Here is a 25,989-nt window from a genome sequence, read left to right on the forward strand (position 1 = left end):
TGCCTGTGGCTCCTATTTATGACTGTGCTTTTTTTCCCCATTCCTTGGCTGGCAGAGGGTCCAAGCAGAACCACCCTGGCGGGCTGAGGGCTATGCCGATACTTTTAGGGGCTTTTGCTCACATTCCATCAGTGATCCGTGCAATGCAGAGCCAGGATTTTTCAGGCAAATGTCTCTGCTTTGCCAAATGCCATTTTAAACAAAGTGCCCTGAGTTGCAGCTCACTTTTCTCCAGAGGAAGTGACTCTGTGGCCCATCAATTCCTCTTGATCACCACCACCACAGGAGTTCCTCTCCAGCTCTGCCCCTACACATCTCCACATCAGCCCACCCCAGGCTGGTTTCCAGGGCTGTTTGTCCCTGCTGAAGGCACCAGCCCAGAACGCAGCGACACACAACACGCAGCACCTTGAGACACAGATGCACCTACTGAAACAACAACATTTTGTCTTTATTAGGAGTTCCCATGGTAATGTAACACAGAGTTCTTAAGGAATAAAACACAAGACTTGGGGTTGGGGGGCAGGGGGGTGTTTTTGCCATTCAGACAATGGTCAAATACCAGTACTCCTCTTTGTCTACACACATGATCAGCTTTAGCACTTACAGCTCCTCCACTCATGGTTCACAATCACAAATCCAAGGGTTAAATCCAGCTAGTATTAAATCCTACTTTTTCTTTTATTATTTTTAGAGCTTCAAGTCACTGCGGTTAATTAATTAATTAAGTCATCATCTTTTTTTTCTTTAAGCATTTACATATGACATTCATTAAACAGACACAAAGCGGACGAGCTCTCACAGGAAAAAACATGCTTACATAGCCTGCAAAAATCTCTTTTTTTTGTGATTTTTTTTCTTTCAAGAACAAATTAAAACTTAAAGAGTTATCATGAGTCAGTGAAGGAAAAAAAAAAGGAAGACTTAAGTGAATACTGAAGAGCCGCAAGTGTTTCGTAGAATTGAAACGGATCCACAATTCTTTTTTTTTTCTCCCCAACTCGTTCAAATTGATTTTAACATACAGGTGACAAAGAAAAAAAAAAAAAAGAAAAAGAAAATAGCTGCAATATATATTAAGTTCACGAATTACTTAACAAACAAAGTGCAAACTCTTTATGAAAACTAAAAGACCCAGGAGTTGAACCTGAATGTAAAATGCATGGAGGAATATGGCAAAGTTTTTCTTAACTTTTGTGTTCAAAGGGGCCTAAAGGGTTTAGGTGCTGCAGCTGGGAGGGTTTGGGTACCTAAGTAGCTTCCAGATCCTTTGCAAATCCCAGCATTGATACTTCATAACAACAAAATTTGGTACTCGTTTCTTGAAAGCCTTCATATGTATAGGTTTTTTCCTAAAAGAACCTGTAAACAGCATTTAAGAGAATACAACTGTGGAAAAACAAGTTTGATGGAGATGGCAAAGCACAAAGGGAAGAGGAAGCAGAAGATGCAGCCAAGTGCCAGGGCAGGCAGACAGTGGTAAGAAAAGCTCTCTGTGCTAAGACAAGTCCTTGGGACTGCTGAGCCCTCCAGCTATGCCCTAGTGGGGATCTGATGGTGCAAATTTATACTCCACGTCCCAAGAACAAGCCTCCAGTCCCAGGGCTACCAGACCTTCAGTCCCAGAGGATGGTTAAACACCCAGATCCTGTTGGCTGACCCAAAGCTGGGACTCCTCCATTCCTTTAAGGACCACGGACTGTGTCTCAAAGCCGAGGCGTGTGAGGCTGGGTGGGGAACAGCCAGGCCCTGCCATGGGTACGTGCAGGATTCCTGCAGAGCTGGGCAGCTGTGACATTTGTACAAGAGATTCTCAGCTGCTGGGGACCCACCCATCTCCCAGCTACAGCAGCTGGACCTGGACTGGAATTGCCACAGGTGCTCAGCACACACTCCCCGACTGCCCTTTGAGAGCTAAAGATAAGCCCTCAAAGCTTTAAATAACCTCTCCTTGATGGCCAGGGAAGGAGTTTCTGCTACAGAAACCTTCTAAGCAACGTGTTGCTCTTTGCCCACAGCCCCCTGCCTGTCCATACCAATCTCCAGGGACAGAAGACAAACTGCTACGAACTTCCAGATACTCCATCCCAGCAGCTCAGATGGTGTCCAGCTCCTCTATTTGCACCAGCTCAAGACCTGATGGACTGAAGATCCCACCCTATGGACCTGCTCCATGCCCTTACTGCAGCTATGTGGCAAGAAATGGCTGGAAAATGCAACCAAGGGACACCTGAAGTACCAGGGTGGCAGTGGCAGCGACACTGGTGGGAGTCTGTGACTTGGATGAGGTTCAGGAAGAACAGGGAATCATATTCCCAGTCCTCAGATAAGGCTTCATAATCACAATGATACAAACATATTAAAAACACACACATAAACATTTAAGAAAAAAGTTTCCTCAAGGACCTAATTTGCAGCAAAAATCCAGAAGAAAAAAGAAACCAAGGAAAAACCAACCCAACAGAATGGAAGTCCCCAAGGATTCTGGCTCACCCGGTGGCTGGGGTGATGCTCTCTGTCATTCCTAGTGCTGGGTCCTGTTCCTCTCTCCTGGCAGCATCCAGTGACCTCAGAGCGGGTGGTGGGGAATGGCCACAGACAGGCTGGGATTCCTGTCCCTCTGTGCTTGCCTAGCTAATTCTGCTGGAACACAGAACCCTACAGAATATCCAGTTTAAAACCCTTGAACTACTCTTCTGCTTGACATTAAAAAAAAAAAAGCTTTTTTTATACATTTATTTTTATTTCTTTCTTTTTTTTGTGTGTGTGTGTGTGTGTGTGTGTCTTAAAGGCAGCTCCCGGGAAATTCACTTTATCCTTCCTTTATTAAAAGAAAGATGCTGAATGGGACAGAGGCCACATATCTCAAATACCCTCTTTACATTTACTCTTGCATGTCAGAGGTGTCAAAACAGGGTTTATTTCTTTAAATGTGTAAGGGGCTGAGGGGGGAGGGAGTGAGAGGAGTTGGTGAAGATGAGGAGGGAACCTGAGGGGGCTGAAAGAGGTGCTTTTACTTCAGCCCCCCCGCACTGGGTGCCCGCAGTAACTGTCACAGGCTCTAAAAGAATCAAAAAGGGTCTCCAGGTGCCCCAGCCCCTCTGGATGTGCCCGGTGGGCACAGGAGGGCTCGGTCCTTAGCCCAAGCTGGTGATGTTGGCACGGCCACCCGGCGGGGCCACGATGCGCTGGGTCGTGCGGCGTGGGATGTTGTCATCGATCTGTGCCCCTGTGGGAGAGAGAGGAGTCGTCACCAACTCTGCCAGGCTTTAAAATCTGTGTGGGTGTGGCCCTTCGGTGCTGCCTTGATGGCTGGATTTGATTTTAGAGGGCTTTTCCAGCCTAAACCATTCTGTGATTCTGTATTTGAAGGAAAAGCCTTCAGTGGTACCCACTGCCTTAATTCTCCTGAAAGCTGTTCTGCATTAATAATCTCTGCCCTGAGCACCTGAAGCACCCAGCCAAGCACAGGTAAGAGTTGGCTGAATGATTATCCCTCAGCCAGCCTTCCTATCCCTTTTTACAGTCAGCCCTTCTTGCGCTGGAACACCAGCTGAAAAATTAAATCTGCCCCATCCCAGATCCACAGCTGGTCTCAGCTGGCAAAGTTCTCCTGAAGTTTGTGCCATCTTAAAAAAAAAGGCTTTTCTGCTATAGCCTCTTAAAACCAGAAAATTCCCACTTCTAAACACAATTGGAATGGTCTTAAGCTGGAGGAGGGCAGGGTTGGATGAGATATTGGGAGGCAATTCCTCCCTGTGAGGGTAGGGAAGGGCTGGGATGGAATTCCCAGAGGAGCTGTGGCTGTCCCTGGATCCCTGGAAGTATCCAAGGCCAGGCTGGACAGGGCTTGGAGCAGCTGGGTCTAGTGGAAGGTGTCCCTGCCCATGGCAGAGGGTGGGACTGGATGGGCTTTAAGGTCCCTCACACCTCAAACGATTCCATGATCTGCCCTCTCCAACACCCAGCTGAGGACTGAGCCCAGAACACACTGGAGTGCTCAGCATGCATGAGACATCATGAGAAGAAGCAGGAATTTAGGACAGCTCCTGTACTGCTCTTCTTCATCATCCCTAAAGGGAAAACCTCCCAGCTAAAAACCCCCCACAGCCTCTCCCATTGCACCCCTATCCCAGCAGAATTAACTCAAGAGCACGGGAGCACAAACCAGTTGTGATCTCAGTGCAATAAACCACTCAGCAATAAATCATTCCCAGAATCACGTACCAGACAAGCTGAACCCAGACTGGTGCAGGTTCCTCACGGGGGGTGCCTGCTGTTTGGCAGGAGAGGTCTTTGCTGAGGACGCTGGTGTGACCGTCTTGGGCGTCACCGACACCTCGCAGACGGGGCCGTCGTAGAGGCCTCGGGGCACCCCCCGCAGTTCAGCCAGCTGCAGAGAGAGAGGGCAACACAGCCTTAAAGCACAGCCACAGCACAGCCCAACAGCTGCCCAGATGTGGCTCAGCCAGTGACACACATTTTGGGACTGGCTGTTGGTAAGAGGATTTGGAAGTGCGCAGCATCTCCGCTGTGCACGTCCCTGGGGAGCTGCTCTCTATCTGTATTTATTTTATATCTCTATCTACATCTTTATCTGTATCAATTTTACATCTATATTATATCCATATCTTTATCTATATATCTACATCTTTATATCTGTAACATATTTATATCTGTATTATACCTATATCTATATCCTGTCTATACCTATTTCTATTTCTACTCAGTATCTAGTTCTGTATCTGTATCTGTATTATAGCTATATCTATTTTCTATATCTATATTATATCTATATCTATCTATATCTATATCTGTATCTATATCTGTATCTGTATCACATCTACAACTATTTCTATTTTATATCTAGTCCTGTATCTATATCATTAATATTTCTATTTTATGTCTATATATATCTATCTATCTATGTCTTATCTATATCTATACCTATTTCTATTTTATATCCATATCTATATAAAACATGTCTGCGTCTCTGTCCAACCCAACCAGTTTTGCAGCAAAAAAGGTAAATTTGCACTATTTTCCTACAAGTGAAAACCAGTGTTCGTGCAGTTCATCACCTTCCACCATGGAGACCTGAGGGGCTCTGAGTCCATGGGTGCCCCAAGGCTCCTTGGCAATATGGACTTGGCTGCTCTGCACTCCCAAAAACCCCACTGTTGGATCATCCATGGTGTGGGGTACTGTGGGTTGGGAACAGGGTATGTTTCTATTTTGGCTCTAGATTTTTGTACAGGATAAATTCCTACTCATTAGTATGTGACACGGAATGTGCTGTGGCTCCAGCCTGTCTGTCCCGTGCCCCGCAGGTGCTGTCCTTTAATGATCTCAACCTACCTGCCACAGGATTAAAGGCTCCTGACAGGTCTCAAATGCACCTTATTACTCATTCCCAAAAAGCCATGCAGTGCTGAGACTGGCAGGGCTGCCTAGAGGAGCCAGGCTGGCTTCAACTGCCAGCCCTGGAGCTGTAGATTGGGATAAATGCAATTATTCCAGCTGAGATGCTGCCCAATTGGATTTATAGGTCAGACGTGTATTTCTGTGGGAGGACACAGCAAAAACGAGGGATCTGTTCTCCATGGGGCTAAATTACGCCAGGTTGTAATTTTGATAACTTGCAATTTCTTCAAAAGAACAATCAAGGAAAGATGATTTGCAAGGAGTGGGAGGATCACTCGCGGCCAGCAGAATCAATGCAGCCCAGGAGTTGTCCAGGAGAGGGCAACACTTCAAACAGCAAAATAATTTCTCAGAAATGATTTCATCTATAAATAAACTTCTTAAATTCTCAGCAAATGAGTTCAGTGTCATCTCCCTTGTCAGGCAAATTCAGGCGTATCAAAAGACAGGTTCAGTTTTGAATGGGTGCATTTTACAGAATCACTTTCCAACTATTTTAGCCTCTTAAAAATAGAACATTCTCCCTTTTAAGCAGTCTGTAGGCTGTGCCTGTGACTCACCAGTCACCAGACAAGAGCATCTGATCGTATCTGGCAGAAGCGAAAGCAGCATAACATATCTGTAACAATAAATTACAATTCTAAACTGCTGCTGAGAGATTTGATATATAAATGCTAATGATAACTACTCCTGGGACCTCTGTGACAGGAGAAACCTGGTGAGTCCTCTGCAGTTTGACTCATGGCCAGACTGGAGGGCTCCTGGACAGATTTTCTGTTCGGGTGTCCTCAGACAGAGAAAAATTAAAGACCCGAAAAATAAAACCTGCAGAAAACCCGAGCTCAACCCAAAGCATATTCCTGCAAAGACTTGAGTGAACAGCAAAAATGAAAGAGGAATGAGACAAATGTGGCTCCCATCCAGGGAACAGCAGTGTGGCCTGAGCCAGGGGACAGCAATGTTTCCCAGCCACTTTAACTCAGGGTTATCAGAGGGAGAGAACAAATGTGCAGCCAAACCATCGACACTCACCCTGCTCCTGGCTTTGATGCGCTTGTAAACGAAGTCAGGGAAGGGTTTCCTGGGGATGTACCTCCCAGAGCCCTCGGTGACGTGGAGATTCCCATCCTCCAGCACAATCTTGCCCTGGCTGATCACCACCAGGGGAGACCCACGGCACTCCATGCCCTCGAAGATATTGTACTCCAGAGACTGCAGTGAGCAAGAACAGCACATAAGGTAAACATATTCACCCAGCAGAGCCTGCTGGGCTTTAATCAGCAATCACAGGCCATGCTAATTGCCAAAATTTTAAGGGCAGATGGAAGCAAACTCAACAAGTGTTTACCTGAGCTGGATTTGCTGTGATTTAATACAGGCTGCTCTTAATTATCAGTCTAAGTTTAGGAGTTTATTAATGCAAAATTTCCATTGAAATAAGGTTCATAAAGAATCCCAGAATGGTTTGGGCTGTGAGGGACCTTAGAGTTCATCCCATTCCACCCCCTGCCATGGGCAGGAACACCTTCCACTAGACCCAATTGCTCCAAGCCCTGTCCAACCTGGCCTTGGGCACTTCCAGGGATGAAGCTTCCAGCTTCTCTGAGCAAGAGAAAAAACAGTTTCAAATGAGAACATCTCAGAGCCTCCCTGTTTAAATACCTTTAGGCACCTATCTCTGCTGAGCTAGGGGCGGATTTAGGAGCCAAAGAAAGCTTTATGTGAGTTTCCTACTAAAAATAATAATTCTGAAGAATCTCTATTTCAAACCAGTATTTTGGATGATGGGTCAGGGACCAGGACAATCTTGTTTTACTCTAATGGGATTGCTCATCCTCAATTAACAGGATTGGAAACATCACACCGTGGAAAAAAGGCAAGTTTGAAAGGAATCACTGCAAATGTGAAGCATCCTGGAATGAACTGCACTGCAACCATGTTATTTGGGGACTGTTACTCTAATGACCATCTCTGAGTCAAATGCAGGTCTTTTTTACTGAGTTAATGATGGAGTTTGCCCTTGAAGTGTGTTGTAAGTATGGGCAGGCCTGAGTGCAGCTTTGCAATTAGCCAGACCAGTGGCTAAACGGAGCCTGAACCGGGTCCAACCTGAAAAGAACTGTGGTGACAAAGGAGGAGGCTGGGTCAGGAGCTAATGGATTAGGCTGCTTCCAAGAACAACACCACCTCCCTCTCCAGCTCCTGATGTTTCCTTACCAGAGAGTGGCAAGAGCAGTGTGAATTCTTGGAAAATATCCGTAAGTTGCTCGAACATTTCAAAAAGTAACAATCATCCAAGGCCACATAATCAGAGGGTGTCCCTGTGCCTGACTGTCAAAGGGCCTTTTGTTTTCTGCTTGGCCAAACCAGGATGCCTGGGCTCCAAGGGCATCACTTGTATCAGTTTCTCCTCTAACACAAAGCACCGTGCAGTTTGAGACCCGAAAAAATACAGAATTTCAGAATCATTAAGGTTGGAAAAGAGCTCCAAGGTCACCAAGTCCAAGCCGTGCCCGATTTCCACCTTGTCCCCAGCCCAGAGCACTGAGTGCCATGTCCAAACTGCCTTCCTTGGACACCTCCAGGGATGGGCACTCCAAACCTCCCTGGGCAGCCCCTTCCGATGTCTAATCACCCTTTCCATGGAGAAATTCCTCCTGATGTCCAACCTAAACCTCTCCAGAGCCTTCAGGTGTGATGCCAGGTACAACAGGTGAAGTGATGACAGGGGAGGAGATCAGAGATGTATTTGTAAGCAAACAAGCTGTGATTGCTCAGCCTTTCAAACTCTTGGGAATGAGAGCCCTTCATCCTCCATGCTCTTGGCACAGCTTAAGGATGCAGCCTTTGGCCACAGCTGAGTGCTGATGCCTTTTACACAGTGTCAGGGTTTCGGGGGATCTGCAGCTCTCAGCAGACAAAAATATTTCTGAATGGAGCTGGTTCTCCTTTGCCTTGCCCAGATCCATGGCAAAATCGCTGAGCCAATCGTGACTGCACTGGGGCACATCCACAAAAGAGAAAGTCTGTCAGCTCTGTGTCACAAAATATAAAGAGCCCAGTTCATTTCCTAAAGACAACAGCCATTAAATAGCAAGGACATTCAAGCACTCCACCCAAACTACTTCCAGCTCTCTGAGCCATTCATAAGCACAAGCCCAGGTTCAGACCATGAAATCTGACACCTAAAAGCAGTGAGTCCCTGGGTTCCCTCTTCTCAAGTCATTCCTCTCCAGACTAGAAGTTGGGAAGCACCTCTAAGGTGATTGAAGTGACCAGACTCCTGGAATTCCTCTGCCAGAAGCCTATGCAGAGGCAGGATGAAGCCAGGCCGTCTGTGACCAATTCTGACAAACAGTTAAGTCACAGGGAAGTGAACCAAACCTTTAAAAAAAAAATAGTTTCTTTGTGAATGTGCCCAGGGATCCAACTGTGGAAGAAAATTTTGCTCCTTCAGCTCCAGAGTGAATGAAAGCATTCATGGGAAAAAGGAACAAGGAGTTTTTTCCAGGGAAAGATTCCATAGGTTCATGGCCAGTAGCGAAACAAGTTGTCAACAAATGCAAACAGTGGCTGCTTTCTCTGAGACAGGGCTCAAATGTCATGGGGAGACTCCAACCAGCCCTCTGCACTGGGACCATTCTGCAGATTCCCACAGGCTTTGTCACTGCAGGGCCAGGTGTAAGGCATGGGACACCGCAAAGGTGTCCCTAAGAGTGCCACCACAAAGCTGCAGAAGAGCTAAGGGGAAGCTCTGGTTGGTTTGGGTGCTGCCCTGTGCCCACTAATGTGGGGATGATCACCAGGAAAATCCTGACTCCACATACATGTGCCAGATCAGTAGGTGGTGTAAATCCACTCAGACCCTGGATCTGGGCCAGATTTCCAGCAAAAGTGTCCACTGATAAAGCTTCAGTGAAAAGGGGCAGTTCCCATTCCCACCACTGGCAAGCCTGGATGTCATAAACAACACACTGTCCCCTAAGAGGCCTTTTGGTATTTTAGAGGATTTAAAGAGCTTTCTGTGTGCTCAGATCCAAGCACCCAACACTCAGGAACAGCAGACACACTCCCTGCTCCGAGGGGAACCCACATGACTTCAGATGGACTCATCCTGCTCACACAGCTGAGCTCCAGAGTGTGAGACCAGAGAGGGCTTCAGGCACAGGGAAAACAAGCCCTGAGTTGTCACAAGCTCCCGTTGCTGGCAGCACAGCCTGGCACTGAGGAAGAGAGCAGGAAAGGAAGTAGGAAATGGTAGGGAACATCCTTACTATGTTGTGAGTCTTGGCAGAGATTGTCTTGACGCTGTCGGGATCCCAGATCACCAGGTCGGCGTCCGAGCCCACGGCAATGCGGCCCTTCCGCGGGTACAGGTTGAAGATTTTGGCTGCGTTTGTGCTGGTCACAGCCACAAACTGGTTCTCGTCCATCTTGCCAGTCACCTGGGGGGACACCACAGGAGTCACTGCGTGAGCCAGCAAAGAGCTGGCAGCCCAGCAGATTCCCAAGGATCTCACAGGGGTAAAAACCCCAAGTGGAAGGACCGTGGCAAGAAAATAACACATTCCTGCAGCTCCTTCCCCTCTGAATGTCCAGCTGAAACCTAAACCCGTGACACGTGTGACCTACCACAGCCTTATCCCAGATGATGGACATCCTCTCCTCAGTGCCATTGGTTCCTTCAGGGATCAGGGTGAAGTTGTCCTTCCCAACAGCTTTCTGAGCAGTGTTGAAGGTGCAGTGGGCACTGCCAGTCACTTGGAGGTCTCCACTGGAAAAGAAACAAAAGGTATTTGAAGTATTTTGTTGTCACAGGTTTGTTCCTGAAAGTAAAACAGCTTTTTGCTTGCTGGCAGCAACATCCCTTATTTTATCACCCATGTTCTCATGATGAATCCCACGTTGTTTGAACACAGAGAGCTCTACTCACCAGGACAGTAGTGAGTTGAGAAAATCAGGAGTGGTCGGGTCAGGACTCAGTGGTGGGGATGTAACAAAAGCTGCGGCCTTTGCCCAGTTCTTGCTCCAGTAATGGGATCCATCGGTGCCCAGGCTGGCTGTGATGGGCTCTCCATACACCACGGTGCCTGTGGGACAGGGACACACACACACAAACCCTCTGTAAGCACCAAGGAATGTGCACTTCCAGCCTGGCTTCCTGGCAGAAAGCATCCTCCTGGGAAAGGACACACACTGCAGGGCTGCCTGGTACTTCCTCTGAAGTATTAAATAAGATACTGCTACTGACCAGAGCTGGGAGCAGCAGAATGTGCACAATCCTTCACACAACTGCAGAAGTTGGCACTGATTGTCCTTGAAATGGTTACTGTAAAGATTCATTTTATTGTTTATAGTCATTTTATTATTTATTTACCCTGGGCCAAGAACTTTGTGGAAGAGGCCGAGGGCAACTGCAAGGGCGTGAGGAGATCCAGTCTGATCTAGAAGAGATGTGCAAGAAAAAAAAAACCCAAAAAACCAGGCCTGCCATGTTTTTATAAATTAGTATGAATTAAAGAGCTTCGGAGCAGGGTCTGTGCACAGACCAGGTAGGAGAAAACTCCTACCAGAAAGATTTTCTGCATACAAAGAAAGCCCATCACAGGGGAAATACCAGAGTTCCTGGTTCACAAATGCAGCTCAGGGGAACCCTGTGATCCCCCCGAAGCACACAGCAAATCTGTGGCAGAACTGGGAAATGGAACTGCATCTCCTGGCTGTCCAGTACGCTCACCACCAGTGCATCCTTCCCCCTCATTAACATTTTTGGAACCACATGAAGGGACAGCAGATCCTTAAGGCCAGGATACTCTGCAAGCTGGAACGCACCAGCACCATCTGCACACCAAGCAGATGCTGCAACTTCAAAAGCAGCACAAGCTGGCAGTCCCAGGGATCTGCTCACCAAATTCAACTTCCCCAAAATCTGCTTTGTGCCCACCCACCTGCCTCCCCAGCCCAGGCACTTCACGGGTTTGGATCTGCCTGCCAAAGATGTGGGTGGCTGAGATGCCAACCCTAAATACTTCAGTCAGAAAAGATGGGGAGAGGGACAACCAGAGCTGGTCGGCAGGGTCTCACACCTCACCATGCAGAGTGAAAAGACAGAACATTTCTTTCACTGTATTCAGAGCTACTGTTGTGTCTCTGGGGTCTCAAGACAGCTGGGAAAGAGCCCACTAGCTGAGGCAGGATGATGATTAACTGGCTCCATGCTGCTCCCAGGACCCTGCTGACACAGGAGGTGCAGGAACAGCCTTTGCCAGAGGGTTTCCAGCAGCAGAGGAAGAGGCTCCCTGACATCACTGACCACAAATAGGGTTCTGAAATCACAACAAGGCCAAACACACGCTGCCTATTAACGGGAGGCCTCTTGTGGGCCAGCACATTGGGGGGATTGTTCTGCAGGGAGTGATGCTTTCGGGCCCCAGATCTGCCAGCAACAGAGTCTGCAGAGTCTCCTCCATACAAAAGCCACTGGGAACATCTGGCTTTAAATAACGTCTGCTCTTTTCCATTTAGCAAATCAATCCTCGTTTGTTTTCGCCTTGGATAGTCTTCAGTTATGCTTCCTCTGTTGTTTGGGAGGGCAAGACCAGTGTGTGTGGCCCTCCTGGGTTACTGCACAGCATTTAAATTGAGTTATTTGAATAAAGGAACCAAGTGATGGGGCACCATTTATACCCCAAATTCTCCTAATAAGGAGAAAATGCACTTTGAATGAAAACCACGTGTTCTGGCTCACTCAGGAGGCTGAGTGAAGTGAGCCCTGTGGATCATTCATCTGGGACAATCCCAGCACCTTTTGCAGGCAGGGTAACATCCACCCAAGCCAAGTTGTGTTTTATGGCTTTCTGTGATCCAAGTGTGTGGTCCCTCATCCCAACGCCCCACTCCACTTGCAGCTGGTGGTCTCAGGACACTGAGTGTAGCAAGAAGGTGTTTCTGTTGATGCTCCACCTTTGTGGTGCACATGCCTTCAGTATTTTATCTGGAAAAGGGAAGGGAGGCTTCCCTGGCTCTCAGGATATAGCTGCACCACAACACCAAGTTCATTTCTGCAGGGATGCAACATGCAGCCACTTTGCTGGGTCAATGCATCTTCCTCCAGGATAATCCCCTCTGACAGAGCTGGGAAAGGAAGGTTTATCCCAAACGGCTCCAGCTGCTTCCACAAACAACCTTGGAAATCAGTCCTCCTCACCAACTCCTTTAACAGGAATCACGGGACCAAAATACTCCTGAGCCAATGCACAAACACCAATCTGTTTGCTGGAAATCAGCTCCTCTCGCACCAAACACCCAGATGGAAAGTGATGTCATTTGTATACCCATCCAGGCTTATTTAGGCTGCAGAAAATTAAATCCAAGCCTTGTGAGGAAAGAAGAGGGTAAATCATCCCTCCCAGTTACTCACCCATCCTGAGCAGCTTTAAATAGAAGTGAAGGGTTTAGTCACAGGATAAAGCAGCAGACAGCACTCACTCTGCAGGCAACCCTGGATCCTTGGAGGGCCAGGCAGCAGGGGCAGGGCTTGGGGGAAGTTTCTGCATCCCTCACAGCAGCTCAGTTCCCTCACAAGCCTCAGAGAGGACAGACATAGGCAGCAGCATCCACAGCAGGTCTGAGTCTTGCTTCTTGCAGCATCCCCAAGCAGAGTTATCAGAAGCAGTCGCAATTCCCAAACCCAACCCAGCCTGCTGATCCCAATCCCTGCACGGATGTCAGGCTGTGAGTTACAGCACATGGAGAGCATCTATTCCACAAGCAAGAAGCACAGCAGGCAGCTGGAACTGGTGGCCTCTTTGGCTACTCCAACTAAATCCAACAGGGCCTGTGAGTCAAGAACTCTGTCAGGAACACTGCTGACCCCCAGGAAGCTCAGCAGAAAGCACCAAGGGAGAACCACAGCAGCTGGAAGGAGGACCCAGCTGCAGTCTCCAAGGGGATTCACTATGTGGAAGGAGCATGGAACGACTCTGTGATATCATGGAGGCACAGGGCTCGGTGTGGGAGGATGAATGTGAAGGAGACAAGTTCAGGGCTGAGCAGAAATAAGCAGCTCCTGGCTCTGACACAACCACTGCATCCTTGTCTGTGGCAGATGAGGCAGAAGGAGCTGCTGGGGACCTTTATAAAAGGAGCCTGGACAATAACACTGGAAAAAGAAACCTTTCTTGTAGGGATGAATCTGATGTTGGCAGGAGCTGAAGTGCATGAGCTAAGGAGGAAATAACTTACCCTTTTTCCTGGCTTGAGCAATGACATCAGCAGCACTTTTGCTCATCACCTTGGTGATGTACAGGGGGCAGTTGGTCTGGTTGGCAATGGTTATTGCCCGGTTCACAGCCTCTGCCTCCACCTGAGGAACAGAGGCGGCAGCAGGTCAGGGACACCCCACAGCACCCCAGTTACCCTCCGAGGTCCCAGACCCTGTTCTCCCAGAACACCGAGAGTGACGAGGCATTTCCCACCTCTGAGCCAGAAAAGGCACAGTGTAATCACAGCAATTAAATGACTGCAAGCTGCAGTCCTCTCTCATTACCACCTCTTCTCCCAGGCTGCTTCAGAGCCTCTCTGCCTGAACTAAAACAGGCAGGTACTCAGGGTCAGAATGATTAAGCCCCTTTTTTAACCTAGACAAAAATAAGCAACTAAATGTTGACTCAACAAAACTGCTCCTGCTCCAGCCCACGCAGAAAGGAGATGCTGCACCACAGACTCTGGTAGGCCACGTTTGCAAACAAGCCTCCTAAATTGTACCCTCCACTACAGTCTCTGGCTTGGGATCTGACAGAGTGTGAACCACCCCATAAATCAACTGCTTTTCCTTGCATGTGTACAGAGAATTAACCTCAGCCAAGCTGAGGGTCACGCTGTAACTGCAGCCTCGGGATGACAGGCATCACTCTGATTTTATGGATCACATGTCTTAATCAAAGGATCCAGATTGAACAGCTGGGTGATGCACACAGTGGCTGCTGCCTGCAATGCCATGGATATTTTCCAAGCAAACAACAGCAGAAACAAACCCAGAGCAATCTCCCAGCTGATTCCCCAATGTGAGAGGCACCTAGAACCTCTCCCACGGACTCCTGGTGGGGTTAGCACACACTCAGCACTTGGGAAAACCTGCTCTGCAGTAACTGCTCACAGCCCAAGTACCACAAATCATCATCACCTGTCCCAAACACATTGCCCAGACAGGTTGTGGGCTCCCTCATCCCTGCAAGTGCCCAGGGCCAGGCTGGACAGGGCTTGGAGCAGCCTGGGATAGTGGAAGGTGTCCCTGCCCATGGGAGGGGTGGGACTGAGTGGGCTTTGAGGTCCCTTCAAACCCAAACCACTTTGGGATTCTGTGACTGCTGGCTCCCAGCAATGTGCTTGGAGGAAAAGAACCACCTAGAAAAGAACCACCAGCTTAGGAAACTGTGGCCAGGCTGATGTCCAAGTGTCCTGAAGAGCTCTGCTCGTGCCAATGAAGCCACTGCTTGCACCCATGCCCTGTTTGCAGCTGGAATGCTCCAGGAAAACAACAGCCAGAAATTTTTACAGCAAACCAGCCCCCCAAGAGCCGGCAGGGTGGTCTCTGGGGCCCAAAGGGTTACAGTCCCACGCAGGGGATGCTCACAAAGGGGTATTTTCTGGCCCAGCTGCCCCAGACAAATGGGAAAGGCTGTGAGGGAGGGGTTTGTTCCAGGATGTTGGACCTGAAGTGTCACAGCCAGCAGCACTCACAGGGGCTGAAAGGAAGAGCCAAGAAAAGCCCAGCTCTCCCTTCTGAGAGACAAGGGGAGGACTCAGACAGGCCAAAGCTTCCAGGCTGTGGCCTCCCTTTCCAAACTCCCCACTAGAGCAGGTCTGTACACGGCTCTGCCTCTGCAGCATGTGGGAACCACGTTTCCACTCCATGCCTCAGTTTCCCTGCAGGCAAAGCAGGGATAAAACAACACACACCCCCAGACTTTTGGGCAGAAGGCGTTTGAGCAACTGTGAAGCAGCAGGATAATATTTTCTGAACAAGGCTGCTGAATTCCTGCCTCGTGCCCAGATGCTATGGTGACAGGCACGTAACAATAACCCAATGAGTAGTCCAAAGGGGAATGTTTGCAATTACCAGGATGCATTAGAAGCCCTAGCACAGCAGTTCTCTTGGAAAAAAAACAAAACAAACCAAAAAAAAGACAGACATTTCCTGGAGCACTTGGACTGCTTGTGCTTCCAGCGTTTTTGTGGCTGAAATAAAAACAAAAAAATGATGGATCACTCCGAAAAGTCATCACAGAATGAGCTGTGAGGGGGAGAGTTTTCCAGAAAGTGATGGGTGAGGCTGAGTTGGGATGGTGCTTTCTTAATCCAGGCCCTGTTTTCTGGCTGGAATAATGTACTGGACGCTGTCACCTTGGCTCAGCCCAGGTGACAGACGTGAGCAAAGCTAAACCCCTGAGTCAGCAGTGAAACTTAAGCCTCAATTTGAGCCTCCTGCCAGCCTGGGAATTCAGATGTGTGCACTCCAAGACACAAATACACGTGGCCAGCCCCTGAATGCTTCACTCTGATGTAATTCGCCCTGAAATGAGTGGGAGTTTTAAGTTAATGAATGTTTTAGACATGCTCAGCAACTCCTGCTGGTTTGCCGTAGATGGAGGTCTGAATTAAGGAGCTCTCCAGTCAGATGCCAACCATCCTTAGGATGGGCTTTGCACTCCCTAAGGGACAGCAGGAAAAACCAATTCTAGTGTAAACAGCACCCCAGAGGGATACAACAAACATCCACTTCTGCCGAAGTCAACAGGAATTAGGGATTTGCTGCCACCCTTGGAATCTGGCTTCTATCACCAGCCATCCCAAGGGGAGCTGGATGTTTTTAAAAGCACAGAGTCACCCCCATGCTGCAGAAAGGGAGGGGAGGGAACCAGATGACATCGTTTCCTGCTCTGTTTCCTATGACTTTCAAGGAGGAGAATGTTGGACCAAATGCTTCCCAAGCTTGGGCAGAGCACAGCTGAGCTCAGCTGCACAGAGGCTGCCCTGTGTGACATCAGGGAGAGGCTTCACTGAGCCTCATCTGCGGCAGCCACGTGTCCTCAGGCTGCCTTTTTCCTCCCTGCACTGAGGCAGAGCACAGTCCTGCACAGATTAACAACCCATCCACACCTGGGAACCACACAACGCACACTTTAAAGCTCCTGCTCCATGAAGGATGAACTCTGGAACAGCCAGACACAGCTTGACTGGTTTGATGTCCAGATCCTTTAAGGTAAGAGCAGCCTTCCTTTGAAAACAACCCAAACTGAACTCCCTGAAGTGTCACACCAGCATCTGTTCCCACTCTCCCGATGCAGGCCAAAATATATGTTAAAAAAACACAAATTGGATGGCTTACTGGAAAGCTCAGTGCAAAGTGTTTGCTCACAATTTCAGGAAGCAAGAGATCCCAGCTCCTGGAGCCACACACAAATTCTGTGAGGATTCACTTACTGTCCAAGTGGAGCATTTTTTTTTTTTCCCTAAGCAACAGAATGATTTATGTTCCCACTGAAATGCCTCTGGATGCTGCTTGTCTGAACCAAGGGGAGGAAATAGAGAGGGAGCATGAGGGGCACGTGTGGATGATCTCACAGCCCCAGCTCCCAGCTGCCACATCTGGCAGGCAGCAAAGCCCTGGGATCTTGGAGGAACAAAAAGAGCTGCTTGTACAGAACAGATGGACTCCACAAACCCAGAATGCCACGGTGAGGTGTCCAGCTTAGAGACACTGAAGGACTGGCAGTGAAGAATGCAATGGGAACCAACCTCAAAGGCAAAGTTTTAAGGCTCTTTCCTATTTTGGGATTTATTTCAAAGGCTTAGAGAGATTGGGGTGCTCATCCCTGGAGAAATCCATGGGGAAATATGAAGGGTAACTATACTGAAGTGCTGGACTAAGGCCTGAGCATGAGCTCCCCTCTCTGGTACATATTTTCTGTGCCTTCAGCAAACCACTTAATCCATTGGTATAAAAAGCCCCACCCCACTGGTAAAATTTCATCAAAATATCAAATATCACAGTAATGGAAGCTATGGAAGTACCTAAGACCACGTCAGGATTTGGGCATACATTAAAAAATTCTGCTGATTCACTGAAGTCTGATAAAACAATGACCAAGAGAGAAGCCCAAGAGACTGGAAAGACTAGAAAAGACAGTGGCAGAATTCCACCAACATAACCCCAAATGCAGAAAAATCCTCTTTCCAGACACATTCATCCTTACATGAAGCACTTGATGGCAATGCAGAGATGCTATAAATTGGAGAGTGGAGTAAATGCAAAGGCAGGGGGGTTCTCACCTCTTCAGGTCTGCTCAACACATGCCCTTCAGGGCCTGTGATCCCCAGCTCCAGGATCCTTTGCTGCTCCTAAGGCAGGGAGGAAAAAAGAGCAGGGATGAAATTTAAAGCAACAGGGCATTTTTCTTGCAGCACACACAGCTGTTGAAAAGGGGCACGAGTGAGATCCTGAGCATCTGTGCTGGCTAAAAATCACAGGGGGCTTTGCATAAGGGTCCTGCAAGAGAATCCTGTCCAACTCCCCTTGCTGAGAATAATCAGAGCTCATAAAACCTTGCTGATTTGTTCACAGGAGGTCAAGCAAACCTTTTATTTGGAGTTGCTTCGCACGGGGTTCATTGCCCCTCGACTTTCAGCACTCATTTGTGTCTATAAAATCATCTCTAAGATGTGGCAAAATGAGATCTCATAGAAAAAAATCATCCTGCAGCTGGGCTCAAGGACTGGGGTGGGCTCTTGCCCAGCCAGAGAACACAGAGATCTTCTGAGTGCTTGAGACACAGTGTACAAAATGAGCTGGAGCTAAGATTAAATTCAATACATTATTAACATTTCTCCCTTGCTGCTGTTTGAAAGATAAACAGACCCCAAACATCAGCACCTCACGCACTGTACGGATCTGCATCCCTTTCCACTCCCCCTCTTCTTATTTCCTGAAGAACATTTTGTTGCACACAGTGACAGTCACACCCAGCTTTTCACTTTTGGGGAGAGAGGCAGAGAAGCCCAATATCCACCCCAAACTGAAAGCTGCCACAAAAACCTGCTTTATCAGTGTCAAAGGGGATAAATTCTGCTGTACAGCCCTGCTCACACCCTCCCTGTGTGTGCCACACAGCCATGCCATGCTCTCAACAGCCTGTGTGGCTTTCTATTTGCAAAGAAGGAGTCAGAATTTAAACCCCTCCCAGCATTTTGCAGCCAGTAACTCAGAGAACAAACAGGCCATACCTCAGCAATGATGTCACCGTTCTCAGCATGCACTTGGGCTGTGGCACCGATGTCCCGGATCACACTCAGGACCTCGTAAATCTGGGGGACAGACAACACACATCACAACAGGAACACACCTGTTGGGAAGGCCACACTCCAGATCCCCTCAGAAACCAGAATTTTGCAGGAGGGAAAAGAGGAAGGGAAGCATTAAGCAATGTAAGATGTGGTTTGCTGGAGAGATGCAAGGCGTTTTCATGCCTGTCACTGAATTTCCCAGTTCTACAGCTGGATGCTGCTGATGTGGCAAAGGAGGATTACCCAGCAGCAGGTCTGGAGTATTTACCACACAGGAGGAAGAAACGACAACACAAGCCCCGTAGCTGGATGATTTTAAAGGACTTGAAGAGTTGTACCTGTTTCATGTCTCATTTACTGGTGCCTGGCATGAAAAACATCCCTCATATCTGAGTGCTGGGGGCAGGTTCTCCATGGAAATCCAGTATTTGGAGGTAGGAGCAGTGTGATTTCCCACTCCAGCAACCAGTCTGAGAGGTCTCAGGTCCAGTAACCCCCAACTGGCGCCGTCAATGGTCCCTCATCAAAATGCTTCCAGAGCCCTCAGAGATAACCCACACACCAACACTCCCAGGCATTCCTCTCCTCCCACACCTTCAGAAACATAAACTGCCCCTCTCAACAGCTAAATGTGCCCAAACATGCCCACCAGAGCAGCAAACAGGAGGGTAACTAATTCTTTTTTAAGGTCCCAGCGATTCTACCACTGAAAACCACCTCTGGACCAGGATCAGTTTTAGCTTCTAAACAGAGTAATTACCCCAGAGATCTCCCTGTCCTGCCCTGTGCAGAGGCATAAAGCAGCAATTCGTAGAACTGCCACTGCTTCTACCCCACAGGAGCTGGAATAAAACCTCAGACCTCTCAAACTGAGGGTTTTACCATTGCTTCCCTCAGCCAAGCCTTTCGGGGTTTGCTGTTGGTTGGGTTTTATTTTTAATTAAAAATATAATCTTCAAACCAGAGCTGTGGCTGCTGTTGCCAATCTTAGGTACTGTTACACACATAAAGATGGGAGAGTGTGTCAGATCCCAGGATATTGAATTTAAACACTTTTTTGTGACAAACTGAACATGAAGTCTTCCTTCCTACCTGAGAATCACTGAGCTGAAAGCGATCTTTGAAAGCCATGTACACCAAGAAGGAGTTCACACCTGGTGGAAAGAGAGCACGTTGCAGGTAAAGCCATGGAATGCAGCCCCTAAATCAGCCCCCCAGCAATAATTCCATGGATTCAGCACTGTAAGAGGTTGAGTAACAAAATAAAAGCAAAAATGCATCTCACACAAAAGCAGAGACTGGGCCTGGCTGGCTGATCCCCCTCACCCTCCAGGGACAACAATGGGAAATCTGTGTCTGTGATGTGTCCAAACTGACCCACTGATCCTAAGCTGGCTTTCCCTCTCCAGCTTTTGGAATCAGTAAAAACTCTCACCCAGCACATGTGGGAAGCTCCCATTAGGGCACATAAAATGCTGGATTTTGAAACTGCAAACAGGATGGAAAATTACTCCAGCCTGAGGATGAAAACGCCAAGGAAATTAAAGAGGGGGAAAACTTATGAGGTTATTTTACTCAGCTCTTCACTTTTAGCAGCCAGAGCTGGGTTGTTTCTCCTGGGGCTGATACTTCCCTTGTTTACAGCACTTTAGTGGCTGCAGGTATCACCAAGGGCACTGATGAACCCAAAGGGCCTCCACTGGACACAGGAGCTGCTCTGCACAGGAAGAGCAGGAGATTCACCTCTGGAAAATCAGTGCTGCAACACCAGTGTGCCCCAACCCCTAAGCTCTCTGCAATCCCAACTGCCCAAATCTTCCCAAGGAGCCAGAATGGGCCCAAAACAGCTTCATTGGGATACAAAAGTAAAATACTGCATGAGAGACAGCCCCAAAAAACAGGGGATCCTGAAAAACAAGGAGGGGGAAGGCTTCCCTGATCTTACCATGATCTTTAACCAGAGCTTCCATCTCCTCCTGGACACCTTTATGCCACTCAGTGATGTCCACATGCAGGGAGTAGTCACAGCAGGATTTGCTGTCTGCCCACTCTCGCCACTGGTCGAACGCCGTCAGCAAACTGGTCCCAGGCTCGGGAACCACATGGTCAACTGGGAATGACAACCAAAACACTGGTAAATGGCTGATGCAGGAGCTTTCCTGGGTACCCAGGACAGCAAGCACAGCCGTGCAGAGGCTGCTGCAAAATCAAGGCACCCTCTTTCCCCTTAAAATATTTCTAATTAGAAATTTCTCAGTGGTTTCTACAGAAACAGCCAGGGAAGCAGCCAGGGAAGTCGATTATGGAGCAGCAGCTGAAGGAAAATGAGTTGTTACTATAACCTGTTTATTACAACTGTTGGTGCTACACATCCCAACCAGGAGCACCTACCAGAGGACTGGAGGAAGCAGGACCAACAATTTGTGGTTGGAGAGATCTCTCTGACACTGAGAAGGTCCTACTGCCTCTGGCACCTGCTCAGTTTGATCCTCACACCGAATCCAGCAGCAACTGGATTCACAGGCAACTGCAACTGCAGGACAGCCTCAAAGGGTGACACAAGGGACCTGGATCTGAAGGTACAGTGCTCCTGGTTTTTATTTGAGCACATGGAGTCTCTGAGATCTTCAAAAGACACAGTGAAATAGAAGAAGCAAGTCAGCATCTCCAGTGCTGAATTGTGAGAGTAGGAAAAGCCTGTGGGATTTCAGGGGTCACAAACTGGGCAGGCACTGCTGGGGAGGAGGAGAGGACCTAGCTTGATTCTACATTAAAACACACAGAAAAAGCAGAAATTGCTTCAATTATCAGCAGTGAAATCCCAGCAGTTTATTTTTAACTTTACGGTGAGGATCAGGTCTGCTCTAAATCACAGCTGGGATGAGAGACAGAGCCCATGGGTCCCGCTCACCCTCAGGGCAGAACAAAGCTTTGCTTCACCCCCATGCAGACACAGCAGCCAAGATTTATAAATGGTTTTGCACTGCCTAAAGAACCAGATTCACACTGGGAAAGCCAGCCCAGCTCTCCTGAACAGACATGAGCCTCAGCCACCCGAGTCAGCAGAGACATCTCAGCTGCCTGAGCTGTGCACACACTGCAGAAAGCCAAGAGCTCACCCAAAACAACCATCCCTGCTGCAAAACTCTGCCCACCCTCTCCCCTTTGCAAAGGGAGACAGCTTAGAATATTTGTGCTTTTCCAAAAGGCTTTTCCCCTGGAAGCATCACACCAAGGGAAGGATATGACATCCTTACAGCCTCGGGAGTGCAGCTGCAGCTTTGATCAGCTCGGAGCCCCAGGAGTGGCTGGTAGTCTCTGTCTCTGCTCCCTCCCTGCCCATCACAGAAATCCATGCTAGGAGTGAAAACTTGGAAATTTGCCTCCTGTCTGGCACCACATCAAGGATGTGCTTTTCACCACCATTGGGAAAAGCAGACCAAATATAACCAGACAATAAACTGACCTGTTTTGTTAAAAAATCATCCCATTTCTGTTCCATGATCTGCTTCTCCCTAGTGGTCAGAAACCTTCCGCTAACTTCCAGCCTGAATTGCTTCTTGGCCAGTACAGAGCCCCTGTCGCTCTGCCAAAGTTAATCTTTAGCTTAAGTAGAATGAACAACAAGGAGAAAAATAGCATTCCCTTTGCTTTTCCAATGGGACATGGAGAAAGCCCACATTTACACAAATGGCTAATTAAAAAGCCAAAAAAAAGCCCATTTAATCTCTAACACATCACAGGAATAAATCCATCTCCACTCAAGACTAAAGGTGCCCTCAGAGCTCTGTCAGCCCCAAGATGATGGATGGCTTGTGGGCACTGGGAAATCCCCCTGAGGGCTCCAAGGGGTTAACACGGAGTCCTCAGAGCCCAGCACTGAGCCCCTGGGAATGGCTCTGGAGCCCCCAGGAATGGCTTTATCACCAGCTCACTTCATGCACTGCCCAAGGATGACTAAGGGGAGTTTGTGGGGGCAGTGGGATGAGGGTAAGGGAGCTCTATCAGCTCTCTGACAAAGCCAAACCACAGCTGGCTGCAAGAAGGGTCAGGGATGGAGGCGGTGGTGCAAAATGTGCAGGGAAGCCAACTCCAGGGGTTGGGAATATCTCCTGTGGCAGCTCCCCTGAGCTCCCTGAGAGCCAAATCACCCTCCAGCCCCCTCAAAACACAGCACACTTTCTCTCCACAGCAGCTCTGCCAGGCAAACACCAGCGAAGTACCTCTTCCCCACATCCACATGAAGAACTCAGCAGGAAGGCAGCCTGAGTGTGCGAGGTAAGCAACAGCCTTCACATCCTGCAACTGAACTGGTCCAAAGAGAAAGGACCCAGCAGAGCACACCAAGGGATAGTCACAGTGACAGGGACATCCCTGGAGAGGGGCCCAAGAGCTGGGGTCCTGTACCTGCCCCTGGGGCAGGATGGAAGCTGTGCAGGCAGCAGGAGCAGTGCATGCTGCACAAAAGGCGCCGAGAAGGTAGGTGTAATCCCAAATCCTGGTCTGGAGGCAATTCAGACACAAATGGCAAAGTCTCCTTGATTCTTCCATCCTCTGTACAATGGGAGGGGCCAAACACACTGCAAGATCATGGCCTACATCCCTTCATGCAAGGGTGGGGTTTTGGGGGGACTAAATAAGTAAAAATGAGCCCAGATCCAGGAAAGGAGAGGAGTCAAGGCTGACTCTTCATCTGCTCTTAAAAGGACTGAGCTCTGGAACTGCTCCTGCCTGCTGGCATGGCCAGGAATCACCCACATGCAGCTCACAGAAGCTTCTTCCAGCCCTCAGGCACAGCTCAAGAGCTCAGAGTAAAACAGAAATCTTTCTCTTTCAGGTCCCTTTCAGCAGCACATGCAGCTGATGGAGGCTCCATCCCACCTCATTCCCACAGCCCCAGGCTCCCAGGATTATCCCTGGGGATGATCTGCCCCAGGACCACAGACACAAGGGCTGACCCACCCCAGCTCACAGCAAATCCCTCCATGGAGAATTCCCAGGAGGCTTCCCATGGGAAAAGCAGTGCTGTGCTGACCCCACAGAGCTCCTTCTCCCTGGGGATCCCATCCCACTGCCCCATCTTTCCTTCCATCACAGCAGGAACCAGGAATGTTCAATCCCTGGGGTGGCCCCACGCCTGCAGGGCACACTCAGGACAAACTGTTGTGACACAGGCTGTTGTCACCCCTTTATTCCCTCCACCACCACAGCCTTGATCTGGTCATGCTCCCCAGCCCAGATGTTTTCTTCCTGTTGTTAATTTTTTTTTTTGCTGTGCAAATGAATTCAGCTGCTTGAGGTCTGAGAAGGAAGTTGCCAGCTCATTTTTAAACTCAAAGCTTGTTCCAGAAACAGAAAAAAAAAACGGAGAGGAAAAAAAAAACAGAAAAGGAAAAGATAATTTAAGAATCACTTCATTAGTGACGAAATCTTCAAAGGAGGAATTAAAGAGTTAGTGGGCCTTGTAGTGGCTCCCTGAATCTGAGTGAAATTCAGGCCAAATCCTAATGTTTCTCTTTATTTAACACACTCTCAGCAAGGCACAGGGCAAAGCCAAGCTCAGGGTTACAGTGGTTTCTCAGCTATGAGCAGAAAACATTCTGTAGATTTATCTTTTAACCTTCTGAGCTGCAGAACCCAAAATGCAGCAGCCCAGGGCTGAGAGCAAACAAGGCTGTTGCACCAGCAAAGGAACTTCTTAAAAACAACTGTAAGAAAAACTATTCTATACATTACAAAGAATCTAGTTTTTTCCCTTGTTAAAACGCTGGAAGGATTCCAAAAAGCCTAGACAGTCTATCTTTCTCCCAGACAACCCAAGCACTCACCTCCCTCTGAGGGCAGTGGGATTTGAGCACCTGCGGACCCACATGCTCCAGCCCTAATCACCCAGACTCTTAATTACCCTTCCCATGCCTGGTTTGGCTCTCCTGTCATTACACACGGCTTACAAGGTGCATCTGCTCCTGCTTCCTGCTGTTCCAGCTGCCACCCACCACCAGCCAGGGCTGTTTTCCTGCTTGCCTGGCTCAGCTCAGGATTCCTCGCTCCTCCTCGGCGAGATTAATCGGCTCAGGATTAAAGGCACACAACGAGCTGAAGTGAGACAGCAACACTGGGTGATCCATGTGGCTCTCCTGCACCAGAGCTGGCATCCAGCCACGCTGGAATATTCTGTATCTCATGAGCCAAACTGGTTGGATGGTGGTGGGAAGAGATTTGAGTGTGAAATGGAAGCGGAAGGCAAAGACTTAGGGGAATGGATGAAATGTTCCAAGGACGGGGAAAATAAAGCAGTGCTGTTTTAACGTTAAGTATGGAAAAATCTACACAGGGTAGAAGTGCTGGCAGCACTTTAGACTGCTAGCATCACCAATTATTAACACGTTCTTATCATATATTAACGTAAAACCTGTACTAAAATCAGATCCCAGCACAATCCCATACACACACAAGTAATTTTGAAGCTCAGATCATTCCTACTGCTTTTTTACACAATTCACAGAATCATGGAATACCCTGAGCTGGAAGGGACCCACACAGATCAAGTCCAACCACAAAGGGCAGCCTAAAAGCTGAACCACAGTTAAGGCTGGCCTAAAACATCTCCTTGTCTTCATCAGAAGGCTGGGGAATTACCCAACAGCCTGCAAGATGCTCCGAGACCAGAGCCAGAAAAAAACCCATATAATCTCTTTCTAACACTTGGAATCTCTCTCAAATTAAAAAAATTAAAAAAAAAAAAAAAAGCAGATGAAGAGCAATGCCTTTATATTTTTGACCCCTTGCTAAGATCCAGAGAAATTATTGCTTCAGAGGGAACGCTGGATCCAGCTCTTTGCCTCTCCTTGAAAACAAAGCTCTGCTTTTGGGATGGATGTGCTCATAGGTGGGGGTTAACGGGTTTTATAGCTTCCTGGCATTGTGGCATGCACTTTTTTTTTTCTTTTTTGCATCCTGCCTCAGCTGAGCAGGCCTTGGCTTGCAAACAACCCCTTCGTGGAGCTTCTATTAATAGCCCTTGCTTCCAGCTTTCCCCTGGAAAGGATTTTTTTCAACTGCTTTAATTAAGTGTCATCCAAAGTGTGCATGAAAATTTTTTTGGGGCTTCAGCTAATGAATGCCACTACCAGGAAGGAGAAAAACTGTTTGAAATGGACAATATAAACATGAATTAGGGTCAGATGATACAAAAATTGTGTATGTAATAAAACCCATGTA

At 48.3% G+C, this 25,989-nt stretch overlaps 1 protein-coding gene across 3 annotated transcripts in view; it reads right to left on the bottom strand.

Annotated features, from left to right (window-relative positions):
- Positions 1 to 430: 430 nt before the first annotated feature.
- Positions 431 to 25,989, bottom strand: part of DPYSL2 (dihydropyrimidinase like 2) — a 53,674-nt gene continuing 28,115 nt past the window's right edge. For all 3 annotated transcript variants that reach the window (XM_042024767.1, XM_042024768.1, XM_042024769.1), the window contains 11 exons: positions 20,714 to 20,878; positions 19,861 to 19,922; positions 18,709 to 18,789; positions 17,758 to 17,826; positions 13,669 to 13,789; positions 10,358 to 10,514; positions 10,057 to 10,198; positions 9,699 to 9,869; positions 6,457 to 6,636; positions 4,228 to 4,393; positions 431 to 3,229 (listed from right to left, as the gene is read on the bottom strand). In XM_042024767.1, the coding sequence (XP_041880701.1) occupies positions 3,138 to 3,229; positions 4,228 to 4,393; positions 6,457 to 6,636; positions 9,699 to 9,869; positions 10,057 to 10,198; positions 10,358 to 10,514; positions 13,669 to 13,789; positions 17,758 to 17,826; positions 18,709 to 18,789; positions 19,861 to 19,922; positions 20,714 to 20,878 (1,406 nt within the window). In that variant the 3' untranslated portion in view covers positions 431 to 3,137. The remainder of the gene's footprint in view (positions 3,230 to 4,227; positions 4,394 to 6,456; positions 6,637 to 9,698; positions 9,870 to 10,056; positions 10,199 to 10,357; positions 10,515 to 13,668; positions 13,790 to 17,757; positions 17,827 to 18,708; positions 18,790 to 19,860; positions 19,923 to 20,713; positions 20,879 to 25,989) is intronic.

This window comes from Corvus kubaryi, unplaced genomic scaffold (assembly GCF_017639235.1).
Source record: "Corvus kubaryi isolate FWS band 111438036 unplaced genomic scaffold, C.kubaryi_AGA036_p1.0 37265, whole genome shotgun sequence".
NCBI classification, from domain to species: Eukaryota; Metazoa; Chordata; class Aves; order Passeriformes; family Corvidae; genus Corvus; species Corvus kubaryi.